This window comes from Rhopilema esculentum, chromosome 7, assembly GCF_057945365.1.
Source record: "Rhopilema esculentum isolate cy_ngs chromosome 7, ASM5794536v1, whole genome shotgun sequence".
NCBI classification, from domain to species: domain Eukaryota; kingdom Metazoa; phylum Cnidaria; class Scyphozoa; order Rhizostomeae; family Rhizostomatidae; genus Rhopilema; species Rhopilema esculentum.
Window position 1 is genome coordinate 753,306 of NC_142821.1, and position 22,007 is coordinate 775,312.

Genomic DNA, 22,007 nt, shown 5'->3' on the forward strand with positions numbered 1-22,007 from the left:
ACTTGGTTTGAAGCGGTATGCAACCGTTTTGTTTCAAAACCGGACTTTTATACAGTTAGTACCACCAAAAGTTAGGCCAAAATTCCAATATTCGTTGTCGCCTAAAGTATATGTACTTATAGAGCAGATGTAAAAACGTTATATGTCAAAGCAAAGACATGAGCTCGGAACAACAAAGCTAAAAAAATGATTTTCTGCTTAAAGGTGTCTCCCCTATTTCTTGATGGAATATCTCCAAGAGCTAAACAATATTTTATGAATCTTTTGTGCTTAAAATTAAACCTTTTTCCTTTGTTTGCTGTAATAAAGTTACGCTAAACATTTGCCTAACAAATTTTCAAGTAGAGTTGTTTTTCACTTCCCGTCGTGGTAGCTTCTTTGAAACCGTTGGGCTATCTTGATGATATTCGGTTCCGGTCGCTGGATCCCGTTTTGAAAGTTAGGGGTCTGGAGCACAGACTTTGCTTGTAGCATCTTTTATTTTGCTTGTGTTAATTTTTTCAATAGATCCTTTTTGACTTTTAGAAAACCAGTGAATATTGTCATAGGAAATGTTGAGGTTGTCGTGCATGAAAAAGAAACGACGACGGATGCTTCAAAATCGAAACAAAAATCTCAGCCAAATATCGGTATGAATAAATCTCGTTTTGTTGCATTTAGAAGTGAACATTCCAACTAATTAGTTATATTTTGCTTTTTGCGTACTTTCATGGTATTTTTATAGCAAACCCAGTTTGGATTTATAGTTCTACGATACAGGTAATGTGACAAATGAATTTAACTTTTAATTTTTTATCAGCCTTTAATTCTTTTTTATTTCATGCTATTACAAATCATTTGTTTTCAGAGATGAAAATATTGATGTTAACCTACTGTTATTTTTGCCAAAAGATGTTTCTTACGTTTTGAAGATTAAAGTTAATTTCATTCTTTTTTGTTTTTGCTAGGTAAAAAAACAGGAAAGAGCAATGGCTTGCTGTATCAAATTCTGCTATATACCCTCCAGGTTAATGATTTCAGAATATCGATATTTTTGCCGGGAATAAGCATTGGTTCTTATTTAGGGCATTTTAAATCCATAATATGTGGTTTGAGAGACTGGCAATGAACTTTGCCTCCTAAATCTTAGCCAAGTCAATGCGAAGGAGCAGCATTCCAAAATGTTTTAACGACCTTGATCCTAATAGCAACTTTGAGAATCTATTGGAATCATTTGAATGGCCTGAGAATGTCATAACTTTTGTTCAGTTGTGTTATTTATTAATTTAAGCATCATCTCTTCTTATACTGAATTCTCCCCGTCGTTTTGCAGTTTTCATGTTTTCTGTTTTATGAATCCTTACTTAGTTGTTCGTTGAAACAAACGTTCAACATAGTGCAACGACATTCATTATGTGCATGGCCTCTGCATTGGACGTATATACCTTGAATGTTTTAATTTTCCATTATGATTTCAGTACGTTGGAATCGAAGTCCCAGAAATCAATGTGCTTGCCACAAAAGGAGACCTGAAAATGATTTGGAGATCCAAACTACGATTCCTAGTTGGGAGACATGGATCCGAGTAAGATCAATGTATTTTTTTCTTATTTCTTATTTATTAAAATGATCCAAATTAAGCTCAGCAAGAATATTTTATTTTCTTTATCCTTAATCTATACTTATATAACTAGCCTAGCCTTTGGTGCCATAAAATTTGAAACCAACAGTAAACGCGAAAGGTAACGCACTAAAGTACTTTCCGTCTAACACTTCTCAAGGCATAGACGTGAGATAAAAGTTATTTTATTATTAAAATTTTTGTATATTTATTTATACCACAGGCATATGTAGACTATCTGTATAATGCGTGTATAGATTGTTTTGAATGGCAATCTAGTACTAACCTCAAATCTTAAGATCAACTTATTTGGGCATCTTTGTATATAGTTATTGCTTTTCTTCAGCTTCGGACTAAGCCGTTCAACAATGATTGCAACCATGGTATATCTATTTAAAACTAACTCAGAAGTCTACAGATAAACTTGAACAGAAATATCAAAGATTCCAAAATTTGCGACGATAATGAGCTAAAAGCTAAGAAATAATTAAATGCATTTTTAAATTATTACAAATTGTTATTAAGTTTTTTGTTCGCTACTCAATGTCTTCAACTGTAAGTGTGCCACAGCCTTCTCCCTCCTTGTTGCCTAGGAAAAAATATTTGCGATTCATAGGCATTTGCTTTGGAAGTTGGCCAACGGAACCTTGCAGATTTGTTGTTACTTTCAAAGATATTGGAAGACTGAATTGAAAAATTGAATAAGTCTTAGATAAATCCTGTCGATTGAGCTGTAGCTGGATTAAAATGGTTTTTGTAATAGATTTTAGCGAAAGGTCTATCTTTAAATTTTTCACATGGCTAGCGACCTACCGTTTTGAATTGTCATGCAGTAAGAGCTGCTTCGAAATTCTAACACGATGTTACTGGACTGGCTTTCCAACAGGTCTTCTGATTCAGTGCTGGCTAGTGAATGTCGGTTGTCTAAAGATTTCATTCTTGTGACTTGTTCATCATTTCCTTCAATTTTCTTCTCATTTGGCGTGTCTCTTGGATATTCTTTAGCGAATCCTGTGATGATATTACAGAGCTTTGTCTGGTCTTCCATTTGTTTTTATTTGTAAATGCTTACAAAACCCATCTGGTCTTCCTTTGTTTTTATTTATAAATGCTTACAAAACCCGCTGTTGATTAAAATTACCAAAGTAGAAGACTCAAAGCATACGTTGTACTAGATCTACGATGATCACTTTTTAGTAAAGGCACCCCGATGTAGACAAAATTGAAAAGTTATTGTCAAAAGAGCTCTAGTTATTTTTTCAATAATTTAGCCAATGATGAGGACCTACAATCCTGGCCTGTAAAGTCGGGACACCGAAACAAAATCTTCAAAGTTACTTCTCCTCCAACCAATTAGAATTTTGCTTAATATCAATATTTTATGACTTTAAGTGATCGTAAAAAGAATTAGATGCATAAGCACTTCTTTTGAAGTAATAAACATTTCAAAAACACTCTGCTTCCCGCTTTCACATTCCTCCATTTGGGAGCGCAGTTTTTAATTAATTCATATTTTCAGAAACTTCAAGTTTGACATATTTAGAAAAACTGTATAAGATCTGTTTTATGACTGGCTATTGACGTGAAAACGAAATTCTCATTGAAACTGTTTAGAAATTTGTTCAGTTTTTTGCCATCCGAATAGCGTCACTACATATTTATTCAGATAGAACGCTCCTGTCTCCATATACAACTTGTTTCATTTCTAAATGCCAACACCTAATGACGTTTAATTTTGCTTGATTTATCTGGACACCGCTTTTCCAAGCAGGTCTTGTGATTTTGACCCGGCCTAATCTTCTTACCCGGCTCTCCTTGGCAAGGGGCCACGTACAAGGTTCTTGGAAACATCTCTTGCTCAATATCTTCATATTCTTCGTCATTTTCTTCCCTACATTGATCTGCAACCTGAAACTCTTCAACAGGGTCTTCTGTTTGTCTAGGGTCTTCAACAGGTCCTTCATCACTTGCTCTAAACATTTCAAAGTAATGCTCTTTACTATATCGTCGTACACCATATGGATCCTTTTGGCCACTCTCCGTCGGATCTTTAGGGCTGTATTTTCCTCTATTTTTATGACCTCTTGGTATTCTCCAAGCATCTTTTGCTTTGAACTGCATCGAACTGCCTCTTTCCTCATTGTCGTTGCCCAACTCTTTGATCTCTGATTTTTCTTTTCTTCTTGCTCCATCTCGCAATTTTCCTGTACGCATTCTTTTTATTGAAAATAAAGAGGAGTTTTCTTTTGGAAGCTGTCAATAAGAATATCAAACAATAGACTTATTAAGACGCTCTTTTTGTCAAGGTTGTAAAACCATTTCATATTTTCATCATCAAATGTCTTACTTTTGATGATGAATATCATCATCAAATATCTCAAGATTTGCAGCGACAATAAATATGCATAAACTTATGTTTGCTTTGAAATGAAAGCAAGGAGGAGTATTTTACTATCTTCCGTGCTCAGCTAATGAAGCGTTGAAAAAAACTTTGTTCAGCTTTGGAAAATGAGCAAAATGTGAATGCAGAATGACAACTGTAGGACGTTTACCAATTCTACCTTGTTCTTTTGATCACTCTTGGTACATATGCCATGCTTGGCATCTTCAGCACTAAACACCTTATTTCCGTTGCTGGTCAAAATGTCGTCACTCGAAATATCCATGTAGCTAAAAGCATAATTCATGTTGCTAGAGGCAGTGACACCCATAGCTGCGTCGCACGATCAGCTGCTTTTTAAGTAAGTGTTAGTACTTAGATCACGATGTTCGGCGAAAAACTGTGCTACTTTTCTTTGTTATTAGATTATTACGTCAGATAATAGCGTGTAATTATTCAGGCTTTTAGCCAATCACATGTTAAGCCCTGGATAAATTGAAAGTTAATCAGGCTTCTTTTGATAGAACGGAGACTATAAAACAGAACGAGGCTATGCGGGAAGATTTTTTGTTCTTGTTTCCTAAACACACGAAATTGAATTTCCATGACGGACGGACAAACGAAACTTTCATAAGGTATCAAAAATTAGCGGATGATTCCTGAATTCTCTCCTTTTTGGTCATAAAAGAACCTACAAGAAGGTGTAGATTAGTTGAAGCAATCACTTATAGAATAAGCACATCGCCTCAAAAGGATACAAATTTCTATCGTGACGGACAGACGAGATAGAAAACACTGAAAAAACTAATTTCACGCGTTCAAATATTCTATCTAAGCAACCAAACTAGAGATAGATTTTGAATATTTTTAACAATGAAACACCAATAAGAAACATCATCAAACAATTTAAACAATTTTTTCTTCTCAACATTCGGAACTTTTAAGGTCGAAAGTAAACCAATGGATCACCGTGACGGACGGACTGGAAAAAGTCGCTCTAGATTAATATTGTTAGAATGCACATTCTTTGTCATCAACAATAGTAGAAGTGAATGAATAATGGTTGGTGTCAATCGTTTATTTGGTAGTTCAAACCCAATATGTTCAGTTATTGTACAATTTTCGAATTGTCCGTCCGTCACAATTTTTTTATAAATCATTTCCTCCCTCTAAATAACGACAAAAAGTGTTCTTTTGCTCTACCTATGATATGATATGGTACCTCAATCACTATTAATGTTGATTTTTTTAAGGGAATTTACGATTGTCCGTCCGTCACGAAATTGTGGCGAACATGTCTATGGTGAAGAAATATGATGAAAAAGTCTTAAACAATAATAAAAACACTTATATGTCTATTGAGGTTAATTTTGTCTCTTGAAGTGATAATTTCAAACGTTTCAATCACTCAAAAGAGGATTTCTTATGAAACCACAATACACGTAGAAATGCACATATTATTTGAAAATTTGGAAATTTGAAAAAATTATTTGTCCGTCTATCACAATCATTTTCATACTTAGCTTCTACATCTGCTTGACTATGTGCTAAGAGAACTATGTGCTAAAATTGAGAAATATATTTTTCATCAATTTAGCTATCTAATTCTGGGATAAGATAAAGTTTTCCATAATATCAAGACGTTTGGATTTTTCTAGAAACGCAATGAATTTCGTAATAGCCCCTGTTGAACTTTGACTAGTTCTACTAGCAGGTTGTACTTGGTTTTCAGGTCTTGATTGTCTTCATTCTGGTCTTCACTTTAAAAATTGTATTTCTTGAATCACATTTTTCTTTTTACCTAGAAAATTCAATTTATCGATCGAAATCCACGATACGACAGTTAAGCTACTTGAAGAGTGTCAACCAATCATGGAGTGCTGTTTGTTTTCCCAAATCAGTGCCAACGTCACACCAGCATGCATCACCAGACCATCTGTAAGTACATAAATATGCATTTGTTGAGAAAATTTGATCCATTCGTACTGTATCGTTATAGAACTTCCGTGGCTGTCCACACCGCAAATCCACGCCGTGCAATGCATATCATAATTTATTGAATGAACAGTCTCTGCGCAGTGTTAGAATACAGTTTTTGGAGCGACATAGTTTCGTGTTCGTACGCTCAAAGTGGTCAAACAATTATTCGTTGCTTCGTTGCCTAGTGACTGCCTACCTGGTATAAAATGCAGTCCGATGCAATATTACAAGGCATGCCGGAGCCGGGAACCTGTGGGAGGGGGGGGGGGGGGTATAGCCCTCTCACTTTTTTGCTGATATTCAGGTAGTGGCATCAAAAATAATGGGGAAAAAACTACCATAAAAGTTTGCGAATCTGTCTACAGGCCCCCTACTCCAAAATGTGCACCGGCATCCCTGACTACTCCCATAACCGTTTTATTTTTCTTTCATGTTGAAAGGTTTAAATTATCTGATTCTTAAGTATTCGTTAATTTTTTAGGAAATCAAAGTGAAGTTATCCAGGGTCACTCTATCATGTAGAGAAGGTAGATGTTCTCTTGTACAAATTTTTAGTCCAAATTGTAAGATTTTCGATTTTTCCCTAAAAGCTTCATTGTCAATAAAAAAGATTAGTTAATCCGTTGCTTTATGAATTTGATTGTTATTTGTATATCTGGCCATACACATTGTGGTTTTGAGATTTTTATATCACTTAAAAATGTTTTATAGGTTTGTTAAAAAGACTTGGAAAGCCGCGAATTAACAGGAGAGACGATTCTCAAGATATTGACAGCAGAGGTACCTTTATTTCATTCACTGACAGCGATTTTTGCCCTGGAGTTATTGTTGATATTTTTAATTGCACCCGGTTGCTCTTGAAATAGTTATACCATATCAGCAATTTTTTCTGCAAATATTATTACCCAATATTCATAAAAAGATTGACCATTTCGACTCTTGTATTCAGCTTCATTCGCATATGTTGTCAAGACCACAAAAAGTTTGAAATGTATTGATTTTCCCAGCCTCTCATTCGGCTGATACAAAGACAGACAATTTTATTAGGATGTCAGAATTGATGTTCCAAGCAACACCAGCTCACGATTTATCACTTGACTTGTTTAAGTCAAAAACACTTCGCAGTAAAAATGCTGGAACACTTCCGTTGTGACAGTGGGAATAAATTACTTATCCAGCACTTGGTGACAATTTAACAAAAGTTTTCTGTAACTAATGATATGAGGCAGCATCTAACTTGATTCATAAATTTTCAATAAGATTGAGATTTTGAAGCCGATTTGCCTCTCTCTTGATTTTGAGAAACATCTGTTTTTTTAAGTGCTTCAACAGTGATTAAGGGATCTCTAAAAATGGAAATTTTTACAACTAAGCCTGGAACATGTTTCTTTCTTTCTTTTGCTCATTTTTCTTCCCCCTCTTCTTTTCTTACATAACTTTCTTTGTCTTTCCTACAATTTCTTTTTCTTTCCCTACCTTTTATCTGTTGCCCTGTTCCAGTCTTTAGCTGTCTTCACCCGGTTTTGAGGTAGCTACAGTAAAAATATATACCTCTGCTAGTGTTGGCAGTAACTGCGACAGAGCGACTCGTCTGCAGTTCCATATTCAAAAAGAGAATCTAGCGTCTTGCACAATATTATGACAGTTTTTGTCTATTACTTCCTTTGATTAATGACTTTATGCATCTGTGTACAAATAACAAAGGCCTTTTAGACATAACTTGGTGTGAGTTCTTATTATTCATATGAGACATAAGCCAAGGTTGATATAAGTTGTTCGCTTGCAGAGCCAGTTGATACTGAATCTTCATCTGAGCTGCCTCTTTTACAGAAAATGGACCAGTTACCTTTGGTAATTCTTGCTGCTATTTATATTCTTAATCATGAATTCAATTTTACAGTAATTATCTTGCAATGTATAAGGTATGAAAAGTAGCAAACTAAGAAAGATGCAAAGACGGGTAAAGGTTTGTATTAACCTGGAACACTACGTCAAGGGTTTTGTGCAAGCAATGTTGTGTATAGAATTTTGCATTGTTTGATTTCATCATTGAAATGTGCTTTAACTGAGTTAATTTTTGCAAGACTAATGATTCTGGATCAATCCATAACTCCGTGGAAACATTGATTTGCTCAGGCTGATCGCTTTCGACATCCATGTAACAAAAGCAAAATTATCCAAGGAAATTTTTCATACATTGTTATCAAAACTTCACCTTTTTATAAAATTTTCACAATGTTATTTATTTTTTAACTTGTATTAGATATTTCATCTTATATTTCTCATATAAAAAGCAGCTGGTACATTTCATCCAATGTTTAAACCTTCCTTTCTGTTGTAGAGCTCAACTCTTGTGCTTGAAGATTGCAAAATCGTGTTCATCAGTTCACAGGGAAGGTAAATTGACACATTTAGTTAACTCGTTTTCCTTAGTGTTTTTTATTGTTATGTTTTCATGAATAAATTAATATTCACACTAATAGATATTTCTTCGTGTAAAACGAAGGCATATTTCTGGTATGTTATGCAAGAAGATCTTAATATTATTATTTGAAAAAAGCAAACATTTTACAACATACTAAAAGCTTTTTCGTCTGACACTCCTCAGAGCATAAAACGTCAGAATAAGGTTCCGAAAGAACACGATGAAAAATATGTTTTAATCGTGTTTGCTTTTTTCAAAGCAATTTTCCAATTCTGTACCGCAAAAAAATTGTTCATAATATTATTCTAAGGAATGCCAATAAATTTCTGCAGGGTATGTAACAATGATAAAGTTTTTGCTTTTCAAATCTAACTTTTGCGAATATGTGATTTCTTCTAGCAAAACGTTTCTAAGTGCTTTCCTCATGTATTGTTTTGCTGAATTTGTAAATGTTGTATTTATTCTAAAGAGAAATCTGTCTCAGTTGGCATTGCGAGCTTGCATTGAAACAGTTTCTTGATGATGCTGGAGATGGGGAAACAACTTCATATGGCCTTTCTCTTGACTTGACCGGTTCGTGTTTTTGTTTATGTATTCCAACGTTTATGTATTTATGTATTCAACCCGACGACCGTGAGGTGGGATTCTATCTGCCGCACCTACGCCACACACCTTGTTTGCATTTTTCCTCTAAGAAATGTTTTCAGAATGAGGCTGATTAGTCGGGTTAAAGCTAATCACCCTTGATAAGGAAAAGTCCAGATGCAAATTTTCTGAAAGTTTCTTCTTTTATATACCACCAAGTTTTTATTCATTTTGTGTTTTTGTTACTTCAGCACACCTTTATAAGTTTCTGTTGCCTGCCTGGTTTTAAAAACTTGTAGACAACTATGCTTTGCGATAAGAATTAAGGTTCTTCTTTCATTACTGCCTTTCATATGTATGACGTAACTTCCTGCAATTTGACAATAACATACTATTTGGCTACACAAAGTTGTTGACGTCATATGTAGTTTTATTTCTTTGCCAAAAGTTCATCTTACTTAAGAGAGGGATTAAGTTATTCCCAGTTGCTAATCAGACTTATTTACAAAAATTATAATGTTATTTTTAATATTACTTAGGTCTCGTGCTTAATACCTCTCGCAACAAGCTTTTACTGAACAAACAAATTGAATGCAGTGTGAAGGTAATTAAATGTCTAGTTTGTCAAATCCTCAGCGAAAGGCTAAAATTCTTCAAATAAGAGATTTGTCCGAGTTGTTTACAGTATTGTATTAATATAGAGGTCGTTTAGATTTGTACTTTTGAATTTTTCTGTATAAGATCTTTGCCTAAATGTTTTTAAATTGTAAATCTGTTTCAAAGCCTAATATAGCAGAGACTTTAATCTTTTTATCTAAAATAATGCCCTTTATTTCTTGCTTATGAATCTTTAGCTATTCGGATGATTATATCACCTTCAAAACTTTTTGCTTTGTTATGATGTTTTTGGAATATCAAAAGAGAAGCGTTTCTTTTTTGTAAATGTTCTGTAAACTGCATTTGACTCTGCTTGCAGCTTAATGCCATACTATTATAAACAAAAACTTACTTTACTCATCTCTGGCATTAAATACACTATTTTTTGAAACAAATACTTTGTCTCTCTTTTTGCAGTTGACCACCGGTACTGATTTGTCACATGGAACTATCAATGCTAATTTTGATACATTTCACGCCAGTCTGATTGAGGAGGAACTCAATTTTTGGATAGCAGAAAAACGAAAATGTACCCCTGAAACAGAAGATATTGGTCACGGCACCCCTGTTCCAAGGTAGCTAACACTTGTAAATTAATATCGAATTCGAAATCTACTCCCAGTTTGTAACAGTTTCTTCTACTTTTTATATATAAAAGTTCTGTCTGAAGGAGAAAAGTTCTGAGAAGCCCTGGGTATTCACCTTGGTATCAACCTAGTGTGTTAACTGTTGAAAATGTCTCCATTCAAATGTCAAATACCCTCGTTGGTCTTTATTCAGATATGTTGCACTCCAAGGTGTATACGGACTGTTATTTGAACTTTACTGGGATGGAAATTCTTATTCCGGAAACCGTATTTTCTTGCAATTTGAATTCAAACATTGCCATTTTGTGAATTATTTAATACCTGAATGCCTTTTATTTTGACAGGAAAAGGAAGAAAGAGAGCAATATTATCAAGTTTTTAAAGACACTGAATTGGTCTGTGAAAACTGTTGTTCGGAATTGCTCTTGCGACATCATGGCCACTGCAAAAGAAACAGGCCAAAGCTACCCAATTTTAAACACATATCTTGGAGAATTCGAGTTGAATATTGCTTTTGAGAAGCAAGGTGACTTTAAATTCTGTCATTTTATTTAATAGTTTTAAGATTAAACTGCTGTGTATACAGGGGTTTAGTCATTTTGAACATGCAAGAGGAGTGCTGACAAAAAATTTTAAAATTTTTGTTCTGCCAATTGCCGCTCTCTAACTATTAATTTCTTTGAAGTTAAACTGTTTAAAGGATTATTCGACTAGCATGTAATATACTGTTAGTATGATAAAATTCTAAAAATATTTAAAGTAAAAATAAGCTTTAGAGTAAGGCATCATGTCTCAGCCACAATCATTAAGGGATCAAGGCAATCTTCTACGGTGTCGCAAAATCTGTCTTTGAATTATAACCAGATTCAAACAATGAGTCCATATCATTTGTATGACTGATTCTTAATCAACACTTATTTCTTAGTAAAAAGGCTTCCTCTGCTCTTTTTTGTAGATGGGAAAAACAATTTTTCGCTAAGGTAAGTTTTGCTGGGAACTTCAAGAAGCGAATTTCAATACTTCATTTTATACAACAATTTGCTTCTTTCAACTCTTTATATTACCTGTTATATTATGTTAATTTAATTTTCTGCTATGACTGATTTTATTAGTCTTATTTGCTACAAAAGTTTCAATGTCTTTTTTAATTTATATCACCAACAGCCTAGTCAATTCTCAGACATCTGGCAAAAGATAACTGAAATCCGTTACAAAAGACATAAACCAATGACGATTGGTCTAAGTTAATAAGATTTGCCCTTCGCAAGATTGCATGAAGCAGCTTTTTGAGTCCTTAGGTTGTGACAAGACAGCTTCATCATATACTTCCTTCTAAACTTTAAACCGTCACTTCTGCCTATTTTTTATTCAATTATCATCGTTGTAAGTAGATAATTGCCCCCTTGTCTCTTTCCCAGATACATGTGGTTATAAAACAGAATGTCAATGTTATAAATTGTTTCATTTCGTCCTTAACAGGTCGAACATTGGGTTGAGTAATTTGTATTCTTACGTTTGTCAACTTGAATCAAGTCAAAAATTCCGGACTTGTGTAGACGGACCTGACAAACCAGCAATTCTACCGTCATCTGAAGTTCATGTATGGGGGAGAGGATTTGAACTTGGGAAAGCAACTTTAGAGGTAAACATTTATTTAGTTTTAAGCTCTTTTCTGTCAGAATAAGAAAACAACTCTTGGGCAGCATCTGCCTGTACAGTGTAAGGCTTGTTGTTGGCTAAAAAGTTTGCTAATACAGCCTCTTACACTTTCAGGCACGTAGGTAACCACTGATCAGTGTAATTGTGGATGACTTATTCTTTTTTCCAATTGGTAGTAACGATTCCGTAGTGTAGCGGTTATCACGTGCGCCTAACACGCGCAAGGTCCCCGGTTCGAGCCCGGGCGGAATCACTCTTTTTCCTCTTTGGTATTTTGAGTTCCATTGGTTTTTTATACGTTAAGCAAGCAATATTTAGCCAGCTCGCTGTGAAACATGTTTTTTTCTCAGTTCACTACCTAGGATGGTGAATCATGAATTTCTAGCTACCATGAATTTTTTAGCTTGAATCAATCTCTTATGATCTTTTTATCAGAATATGAGAAATAATTCATTCACGTCTTTATATGAAACTGGTTTATAAGAAACTAGTACCAGGATGCCTAAATATTCAATAAAATTTAGTACTAGGCTCAGAAAAAGAGTCCATTTTGTTTATGTTTCTTTGAAAAAGATAACATACTTTGGATTTTGGTCTGCGAGGGTTTTTTGGTGGCGATCTGCGTTTTCTATTGGTTCAAATACTCAGCTTCAAAACAACAAGGCAATTTTTGGTCCCGAATTAATAAAAAATACAGAGATTCAGTACGCCTTCTCTCCTCAGAGGCAATCCCATTTGAAATATTAATTTCGCACTTTACGATGAGAGCAAGATATTAATAAAGTAAAAAATGATGTTTTAACCCAGTTGAAGAAATCTTACTTTTGATTTATAATTTTTTGTTACCAATTGTGTTTCGATGTTTCAAGATATCTAGTTTCTTAGAATGAAAATTCTCCATTGACTAACTCATTGCTATTTGAGACAAGCCTGTAGTCAAATGTGCCTGGCCCACTTTAAGTATCAATATACCCGGATGTAGTGATGCACCGTTTCTCATTCGATTAGGCAGGCTACAGCACCTGTCGTGGCTCATTTTATGGATTTATTACATTTTGCTTCATTTTTATGATATTCTTTTAAGACTATCTATTGTTGTTTTTATATATGATGAATAACATGAAATATTTTCTTATTGCTGTGTGTAAAATGACAAGAACAACAAAAAAACCATTGTTAGTTTGAAATTTGTTTCTATTTTGAAACAAGTTTACATTTTTTGTTTCTGCAATCAAATTGCTTTTATTCTGATTGTCTTGATTTACCACAATATTAGCCATTGGTAAATTATTTTGTTATGTTTTGTCCTAGACGAGGAACATTTTGATATCCCTTTTTCAGAGATAATGTTAGAACTCATAAGTCTGAAACCGATGGTCTGAACCCACCGAGATTAAAATCACTATAACTTGCATGATTTTTCTTATAGTTTCTCGAAGTCTTGAGTATCAAATTCATATTTGTTAGCATAGCATGTCGAATATATTTTGTCTCCAAAAACTTTCAAGCAAATGGTTTTCAGTATCACTGAATATTGGGATTTTGATATTTTGATATCCCTTTTTCAGAGATAATGTTAGAACTCATAAGTCTGAAACCGATGGTCTGAACCCACCGAGATTAAAATTACTATAACTTGCATGATTTTTCTTATAGTTTCTCGAAGTCTTGAGTATCAAATTCATATTTGTTAGCATAGCATGTCGAATATATTTTGTCTCCAAAAACTTTCAAGCAAATGGTTTTCAGTATCACTGAATATTGGGAACTATTCAAAAAGTAATAGTCATTTGAGTATTTTTAAATCAAAGATTATGAAATTACTACCACCAAGATAAAATGATAGTTCCTTATTTTATCTTGCTACCGCCCGTCTCTGCCCATGTGATTCGTGGGACGTGAATCTTGGCTAAATCGAGTTCTCTTTATCTAAACCACCTACGTCAATGTGACCAATTTTCTGTCAGTGTATCCTAATATAAGATTCTATCCATTGCGTCTTCAAGGTCTCGTCTGAGCAAATCCTGATAGATTGTTCAATGCCAGTGATTCTAAAAGCATCCTGTCAGATTGCCAATGTCGCCAGTGAGCTGTCATTGCCAGTTGTCGCTGCAGCAAAAGATATAATTTTATTCATTGAAGGTTTGAAACTTCGAAGGAGTTCAGCAGTTTACGCTCAAAAGCCAAGTGAACCGAGAGGTATGTTCCCTTATTTTATATACAAGGATTTTCTTTATCTAAGTCACATAATTCGCTGGATTTTTTTACTGTCATTGAGTAACATAAATTAGTAATTTCTTGGTTCCCTTAGATAACTTTCACGGTAAGTAGTACATTCACGGTAAGTAATGCGTTTGAACGGAGACTCGTTTTTCGTACAAATTGATACACAAACCAAAGAATTTTTTGAAAATTTATATGCATCGTCGTGACTAAAACGAAGCAATTATTTGATTTCTTTCTAAGGACAAAAAGAATAATTTTGCCTCCTTAAATTTCAACCGAAGCCGGTAGAATGCTAGCTTTTATTCCAGTATTATGGACGTGATACCTATCAAACGTTTATTTCTCTATACTATATTTAAGTACATTTGATTTATTTTAATATGGAAAAATTTGTTGTAAAGTGCATTTTGACTGATCATTTGTGTTTTGTTGTTCTAGAAAAGGTCAAGATACACGTTGACGTTGATGTGCGAATAACGAGTGTCAATTTGTTCTTGTTGGGAGAACGATCAAGTAAATTTTACCTTTTAGCATTTCGAGGCAACATTTGACTAAATTTTGAAAAAATTCAGAAAGAAGTAATTCCGAACTTTCGAAACAGTGAAATCGCAATTCTTGGAAAATCTAAATGACAGAAATTTTGAGTTTCATGTTCTCATCCATAATAATGCACCAATCAAATTGCACACTCGTTCACCAGTTGGTATCGTTACCCGGTGTTCTTGTCGATATTAGTTTTGGAAATGATTAAAAGTAATAAGAAGCAGTTGAGTTTTCCAAGTTTGTACAAATCCAAAATTTCCTGATTTTCCATCGATGTCATTAACCGGTTTGCCTAAACTTTAACCGCATAACCACACAATTCTTCATCCGTTTCACAAATTCTATACAATCGACTTCAAAACTCTATTATCAACTGCTGTGAAATAAAATGCTAAAATTTTATTCATAGCAACCAAAATATTGAATGCAGTGACATTTAGAAACTCTTTACAAACGGCGAGTTCTGATTTTTGCTGTAGCATTAATAAACCGTTGCACCCTGTGTCCACCCTTCTGTCTTATAGATAAAAATGAGAATATAATGCAATATTATTTTCCAATGGTCTTGTTTGTTTCGGTAAGAAAACTGTAAACCTTTGCTCTTTATCCAATGTCACGATTCCCTTTGATTTCCCTTATTCAGATATTGCCTTTTATTCTTTACGTTCAGCTTCTTTTCCTTTCACTAACTGAAGCCATCTTCATTGTGTTTTTGTGCAGATGGTGCGAATTCGCTGGTTATTAAAATTGATGGTGCGGATATAACTACGGGGTCGAAAGATGAACCGATATTATGGGAAGTGAATGAGCTAAGGCTGTGCAGATTGCTGGACATAGCGCAGGTATAACGACCTGATGTCAACTGTAAAATTGGCAAAGGTTTTCTATAATGTTAAAAATGAAACTTTAATTATACCTCTGTTAGTATTGGACAAAGTTGTAGCTATAGTTCAAGCCAGGCTGTCGTGTAAAGATACCAGCCTCTCTCGACTCCTAAAAATATCATTAAAATACCAACCTTTTCTCTATTACTTTTTCCTTTCGTGATAAGAATTTAAAAGATATTCATGAAATGCAGACGTTTGTTTATCTGAAACATTTATGCATTTATGTTTGAAATTAATATTACTTAGCACCACTATTAATAGTATCAAGAGTGCATCGAATTTTTGTCCTTCTATCTTATTTGGTTTTGTATTTAGTTAAATCTTAAGCAAAACAATCGAATAGCTGCTGCATGACCAGAATTTTAGTTCTTAATTTTTATTCCTTGTAGAATCAACCCCACAAATGTCGTGATTCAAGCACTGTAGATGAATGTATCTTGTATTTTCCATCTGTTGCTACCTGCTTCTTTCGAAAGAAACAGCCAAAGGTAACTTATACCGGGAACTGTATTTCATAAAATACTCTTTTGCTCTTCAAGGACAAGTTCTTCGCTCACTATGAGCCAATTTTTGCAACTTCTTTTCCTTTAAAGGCATCGAGTCATGATAAATAGGCTTTCTCTATAGGGGGTCATTTGGTTTCGGCGTGATCGCTGCTGTTTCATGTGATATTGGCATCCGTTGTTGACAACTTGCTATTGATGGAAACTGTTATGTTAATCAGTACGAGTTGAGTTCATGTGACCACTTCAAGGTCAACCAATAGCATCGCAGTCATAGAAATCATGACTCAGCGGATTTTGGCACTTAGGGTATACCCAGTCTATTTATCATGACTCAATGCCTTTAAGCATATTTAGCAATGGTTTAACAAGCTGAAGTAACAATTCTTGGTTTATTTTTGATTTCTTCATTAATTTGTATTATCTACCAATTTTGTTTCTCTTGATGAATTTATGAAATAATTCCTTTTATTTCAGAGTTTGACTGTCAGCATCCAGGACTGCCTTTTTGACTGGGATACAGCAAAGCATATGGTTATCCATGAACAAATCAACAACTTGATCGAAGCTAAATCGCTTCTTGCAGGTGAGATTCTTGGCCGCTCTGTTGGCCCTGTTGTCAGGTCTCCATCCTGGGCATTCTATTTTATAAATTACTGCCTTGCTGTCATATTTTACGATTAATTCAAAGACATGATATATTCTACAACTCTAGACTTACAGGTTTAACCAGCATTTGTTTTTAACTGGACTTTCCTTTGTTTTACGTATATTAGTTAATACTATAAATTGACAGAAAGTGTAATTTTTTTAAAATTCAAGTCACCTGTACTATGAATTTTCTGATTTCTAGGGTCTTTGTCAAATGGAAGTGGGTCGCCCAATGTCGAAAAATCGAGCAAAAATCAAATGGATGTTAAAATTGATATAATTTCTGCATGCATGAAAATGGCGACTTCAAATGAAAACAGGTTTAGTTGCATCAAGTTTTACCACAGTTCACTAGAAACTGGCAAGGCGTTTATATTGAATATAAAGATATAAAGTACCATTCTATATAATATTTTCTGATGTGATTTTTCATGTTTGTTTTGCTGTCTTCTCATACCGCTTTTTTGCATTAACACTAACACAAAAATGCGAGAATTATATTTTTAAGACTATTATATCGATCGCAAAATGTTAGGCAATTTTGGCATAAGTCGTGTTTAATTCTATGAAATAACTGATCTAATATATATAACGGACATTTCTTAACGTACTACATGCAACGAAATTATTATGAGTCATTTTCTAAGTTAGTTCTTCTTCAATGCATTGCTAAATTTGCTGTTTGCTTTTTCATCTACTGATTTTGATTTTCAGCTTTGGATTAAAGATGGAGAATCTCTCCTTGCAGTATAACGCAAATGAACAATCTGTCAAAGCTTCCGATGTCAGCGTTTTGTTTGACGAAAACCCAATTTTTAAATTTCAGGCAAGTTTAAGATCGTTGAGGTTATTTTTGTCGTTAAGAGCCTTGAGGGATGCTGAGTGACTTGTGGCCTCTTCCTAGACTGGCCTCCATTGTAGCAAATCACCATGCCACTTTTTATGTATTTGACGTCGATTTTAGATTATAGCTTGCACCAACTCAGCCTATAATTTCAGCAGTATTAAGATTAAGTAGAAGTTTTAGCTTGCAAGGATTGCCGGGTAGACATCACAAAGGAGTGAGTAGAGGTCCAAAAATATGCTTCACTAAGTTAATTGTGATCATATTTGTTGGCATTGTTTTCCTGATGCACAATTTCTAGGACACTTGGAATGGAGGATGCATCAAAATGTGTCTACTGCTTCATGTTATTTCGAAATTTTTCAGAATAGCTGTTTTTGGCCCTCTTAGATCGAAATATCATTTGCTGCAATTTTTTAAGAAGGAAGAATTCATGTAGAGCCGGAAATATAACGGAATTGACAGTTCAGAAAAAAAGAAGCAAGGGAAATCCTTCGGTGTCACGTTTTTCACATCATATTCGTCACGTTATTTCACTCTGTCTTTTTAGCATTAAGATTTGTTTTCTTATGACAGGAAATTGAACTGGGTAAAATTGAAAGTGAGGATTTACAAGAGAGTCGATCAAAATTTTCTGAGATATCAGCGAAGAATGACAGGGCCTTGTGAGTTTTTTTAGCAATATTTGTTTGTTTAACTTGCTGAAAATTTAAATTCTTTTTATTTGCTATTGTCATCACTTAAATCGTTATCATTTCAAGCGATGAAAAGAGAAGATAGTATATTATTCCCAGGGGCATATTAGTCCACGAAATTCTCGTACGCCTTTGGCAATAATCCCCTTTTTTGGAAAAATCGGCTGAAAATCTTAAAAATTTTGCCGAAAACATCTTGTACGCTGTCTGGGAAAAGTGATACACCCCTCGTTTTATTCAATCTCTGTAAAAAAGTTAACTTTATCTAAAATTATCAGCAGAAATGCTTACCAGAAGTCTTGGGTGTCTCAACTAAATTTTCTTGAATTTAAAATAAAGTTTTTAATATATGATAGAATAAGGAAATGCTTGTCACGACAATCGAATGCTCCACAGTGGCCAAAATGGAATGCAAACTGAGAAAATAATACCATTTCACGTTTTATCAGAAATGCTTGTGCGTTGGGTACATGGCATCGGTTGAAGAGCATGTTAAGAGTTTATGATTTATAGATATATGTTTTCATTTTTGAACTTGCAGCTTGCTTGTCATGGAGGCCTGCCGTATGACATTTCCATATAAGTTTGACTTTGCTACTTCTTTGGAAAAAGTAAGTTATTCAATTTTTAATCTTAGAAATCTTTGTTTACCGGGCATCAAATTAATATGCATTGTTCAAGTATTCGAAGCTTTAAACCAATCAAGCATTCCTGTCAGCTTTCTAGTGAGGGGACCCGTAACACGAGGACAGTCAACCCAGGCTAAGTTACATGCCGAAAAAAGTTTCACCCTCGGCCGAATTTCGAAACAAAAGTTAGATATTCTTTCTTTTTCGGATTACCTTTCACACGAGAAGATATCAATTTGGAGTGACTCCAACTTGCTTTCTCATGTGAATGGAAAATTTTAATTTGCTTCCAACTGGGATACGATGAGGGATTTGCGCTGATTTAAAAAAGAGAAGCAAAAAGCTCTGGGACCGAAAATTAGCATGGCTGCAACTCGTCTTGGGCTGAATACCTTGAACACTAAATAAATGTCAACGTGCGATGATACTCAGCCCGGGTTGACTTTTATTAGTCGATGGCCTCTTGGTCTCCAAGGTGAACGTGCCTGTCAGTTCAATCAATGCCCGTTAGACGATTGTCAGTCAGAATGTCAACCAATTTTTCATTTCATAAAGAAACTCTTACCATCATTTTGACGTGTAGCCATTCGTTTTATCGTGTACTCTGCAGTCAATCTGATGGTTATGTTGCTCTTTGAATAGTGTTTGATATAATTTTTGGCAACGGCGATAGCTTTGATTGAAATGTTAGTTAACAATTTGTACTGCTCTGTTTTGCTCTAGCTACTCAACGTGTTCAAAATGCTGAAAGTTCTTCACAAGAAACCAAAAGCACCAGGTTACCAAGAACCTCTACCCCCAGATCTTCGCATATCTTGTTCGGTATGTGTTGTTTTGCTACCATTATTTAGAAAATATTTCATCAATTTAATCAAATGTTATTTGCGAAGTTATATTTTGGTTATTATAGTGCCTTTGTAGCGGACGTATATCTCGAGCATGGAACGATCTAGCTAGTAGCCATCTTACTTTTTTGCGCGCGCTTATCGTCACGTGACGTCCCTAAACACATTGCAATGATACATACGTCGCTAACGCAGTTATGTTTGTTATAGATCTAGTATGTGCTATTCACGCCGACTCTTTTCCTTTAAGATGTCGATTCAATTCAATGTTATTTTTAACTGCAGTTGTATAAATGATGATACTGTAATAAACACGAGCCTAGAAAAATATGGATTTATCTAGCTTGGACAATTTACAAAAATGGTATAATTGAGAATTTGATAATGCTAATGAAACAAGACTTATATTTTTTAAACCAATTATTATTCAATTTTTTTCAACTTATGTTTACAGCTGTTTGCTTTAAGATTGAGATTTATAATTTAAAATGTTTTAAGAGTATATAGAGCTCGTGACAACTTTTCTTTATCATGCGCCGTTTTTATGAAAAAGCTGAAAATTTTTTAGGTCATAAAGATGTAGTAATCTTAGAGAGTTCAATTTCTTGTGTGGGGCATAGGTCGAGGGGAAACGGTTATATGAGGCTTTGTAACATATTTTTTGCCATTGCCTAACAACATATATTTTTGCTTGCCACAGATACTAACATTCGAGTTGGAAGACGATCCATTTGAAGTCAGGCTAGAGCAAAATTATTTGGTATGTACAGGCATTATTTTGTACAGTTACGTAGAGGCATTTATGTTGTAGAATTTCTATATTGCCTCGCTACGTCATGAATTCTTTCTCTTTTCTAGCTCCGAATGGACGAGATGGAAGAGTGCCAGGAGCGAGAGAAAAAATTAAAAGAGCGATTGAAAGACATTCAAGGTGCTTTCGTTTCAAGTAAGTGCTTCGTCCTACTCTCCCTAAGTCAGCTGTTAAAACGCATTTTTATTTTTGTTAAAATAACCGGATGCCTATACTTTATGAAATACCGTTGCAACTTTAACATTCAAGGTAACAAAATGGAAGAAATAATGAACAGCCTCGCAGCGAAGAATTCGCAAATTTACATAAAAAGATCGAAGGTAACTACTCTTATCAAATGCTTCATTGGTGTCACTATTCTTTCGCATCATCTTTTTTTCATTTAATTAAATATTCCGATGCATTTTCATCATGATTCCGAGAGAATAAGACGTTCAGTTATACCTTTTTAAAATCGAATTGTTTTATTTATAACTATATCGAAAAGTAATTGCTTGACGGGGGAAAAACCTTTGGACGACACTCACTGATCACGACTGATTATTTGTTTACTTTTAGGCCATTTATCAAGACAATGAGGAGCGAAGTATTTTGTTCAAATACGCAGTTAGAGATTTAGACTTGAAAATTATGGCTGATAAGTGTTTTCATGGGAAAGATAATGTTTTGCAAAATATGAAGAAGATTGACAATGCGAGGTATGTATGCAAGCAAATGATTGTCAATTTATAAGCTCTGCATAATTATAATGCTTTATAGGTGCGAATAAGAAATATAAATAAAGAATAGAGCTATAAGAATAAGTAGATCCGAAAAAACTCGATTCTACATCTCAAAACATGATAAATTACCTTTCTCAACTTTCAAAAACTATTTCTGATCTCAAAAAATTCTATTACATGATAAAGGCAAGAACGAAACAAGTTTATAGAGGAAAAGAAAAATTTAGAAAAAAGATTTATACTCAAGATTTATTAATTGTTTCTTTTACTCTTTCCAGTATCTTCTTCGTGTTTTTCATCGTAGTTGGTCCTTTTTATTTATAATAGATTTATTTATATTAATTGATCTTAAAAACCCAGACTAGATTAACAATGCTACCTGTGGCTCTTGCAAATACTTAGACTTTTTACGTTTGTAACTCCTGAAAGTCAAATACTTTATGTTCAGTTCCTTTGAAATAAATTCTGTAAATGTTCATCGCATTAGACAAAACGGACTTCTTTTACATTCTTTCATTTTATACAAATGCACATTTAAGAGACTCTTATTGAATAACATCTCAATTGCCTTCTTGAGAAGCAGATATTTCTAGATACCGTGCAGGCATTGATGATACGCTTAACGCTGCTCAGATGATGATTTATGCTGAAGTTTTTTAATACTGATTTGGTTCAGTGTCAAACTTATATATGTTAGTCGGACTTCGCATTTTCGGGGCTATTTTGTCTAGTCTGAGATGATCCAACTAAAGCGAGTTTGACTGTGTTCGTAGCCTCT

At 34.3% G+C, this 22,007-nt stretch overlaps 2 protein-coding genes and 1 non-coding gene across 4 annotated transcripts in view; 2 read left to right on the plus strand and 1 right to left on the minus strand.

The window, feature by feature from the left end:
* The window catches only part of LOC135683697 (bridge-like lipid transfer protein family member 2), a 54,737-nt gene that overhangs the window by 9,023 nt on the left and 23,707 nt on the right, over positions 1-22,007 (plus strand). Inside the window, exons 4-31 of one of the 2 annotated variants that reach the window (XM_065199028.2) lie at positions 526-629; positions 948-1,006; positions 1,458-1,564; positions 5,786-5,918; positions 6,442-6,487; positions 6,672-6,740; positions 7,747-7,811; positions 8,302-8,357; positions 8,855-8,958; positions 9,510-9,574; positions 10,045-10,202; positions 10,559-10,740; positions 11,170-11,194; positions 11,694-11,856; positions 13,880-14,072; positions 14,538-14,612; positions 15,363-15,484; positions 15,919-16,017; positions 16,510-16,618; positions 16,886-17,003; positions 17,398-17,509; positions 18,104-18,192; positions 18,764-18,833; positions 19,575-19,673; positions 20,397-20,456; positions 20,555-20,642; positions 20,757-20,827; positions 21,066-21,205. In XM_065199028.2, coding sequence (XP_065055100.2) covers positions 526-629; positions 948-1,006; positions 1,458-1,564; positions 5,786-5,918; positions 6,442-6,487; positions 6,672-6,740; positions 7,747-7,811; positions 8,302-8,357; positions 8,855-8,958; positions 9,510-9,574; positions 10,045-10,202; positions 10,559-10,740; positions 11,170-11,194; positions 11,694-11,856; positions 13,880-14,072; positions 14,538-14,612; positions 15,363-15,484; positions 15,919-16,017; positions 16,510-16,618; positions 16,886-17,003; positions 17,398-17,509; positions 18,104-18,192; positions 18,764-18,833; positions 19,575-19,673; positions 20,397-20,456; positions 20,555-20,642; positions 20,757-20,827; positions 21,066-21,205 — 2,781 coding nt within the window. Of the gene's footprint in view, positions 1-525; positions 633-947; positions 1,007-1,457; positions 1,565-5,785; positions 5,919-6,441; positions 6,488-6,671; positions 6,741-7,746; positions 7,812-8,301; positions 8,358-8,854; positions 8,959-9,509; positions 9,575-10,044; positions 10,203-10,558; positions 10,741-11,169; positions 11,195-11,693; positions 11,857-13,879; positions 14,073-14,537; positions 14,613-15,362; positions 15,485-15,918; positions 16,018-16,509; positions 16,619-16,885; positions 17,004-17,397; positions 17,510-18,103; positions 18,193-18,763; positions 18,834-19,574; positions 19,674-20,396; positions 20,457-20,554; positions 20,643-20,756; positions 20,828-21,065; positions 21,206-22,007 lie in introns of both variants that reach the window. The other variant, XM_065199030.2, reaches the window with a different exon arrangement.
* Positions 1,601-3,941, minus strand: LOC135683374 (uncharacterized). Its single transcript, XM_065198609.2, has 3 exons — positions 3,406-3,941; positions 2,414-2,611; positions 1,601-2,189 (listed from the first exon to the last, which is right to left on the minus strand). Exons 1-3 carry the CDS (start codon positions 3,812-3,814, stop codon positions 2,137-2,139), a joined length of 660 nt encoding a protein of 219 aa, XP_065054681.2. The 5' UTR covers positions 3,815-3,941; the 3' UTR covers positions 1,601-2,136.
* On the plus strand, positions 12,054-12,126 carry Trnav-aac (transfer RNA valine (anticodon AAC)). The gene has a single exon. It is a non-coding gene; the product is annotated as a tRNA-Val (tRNA).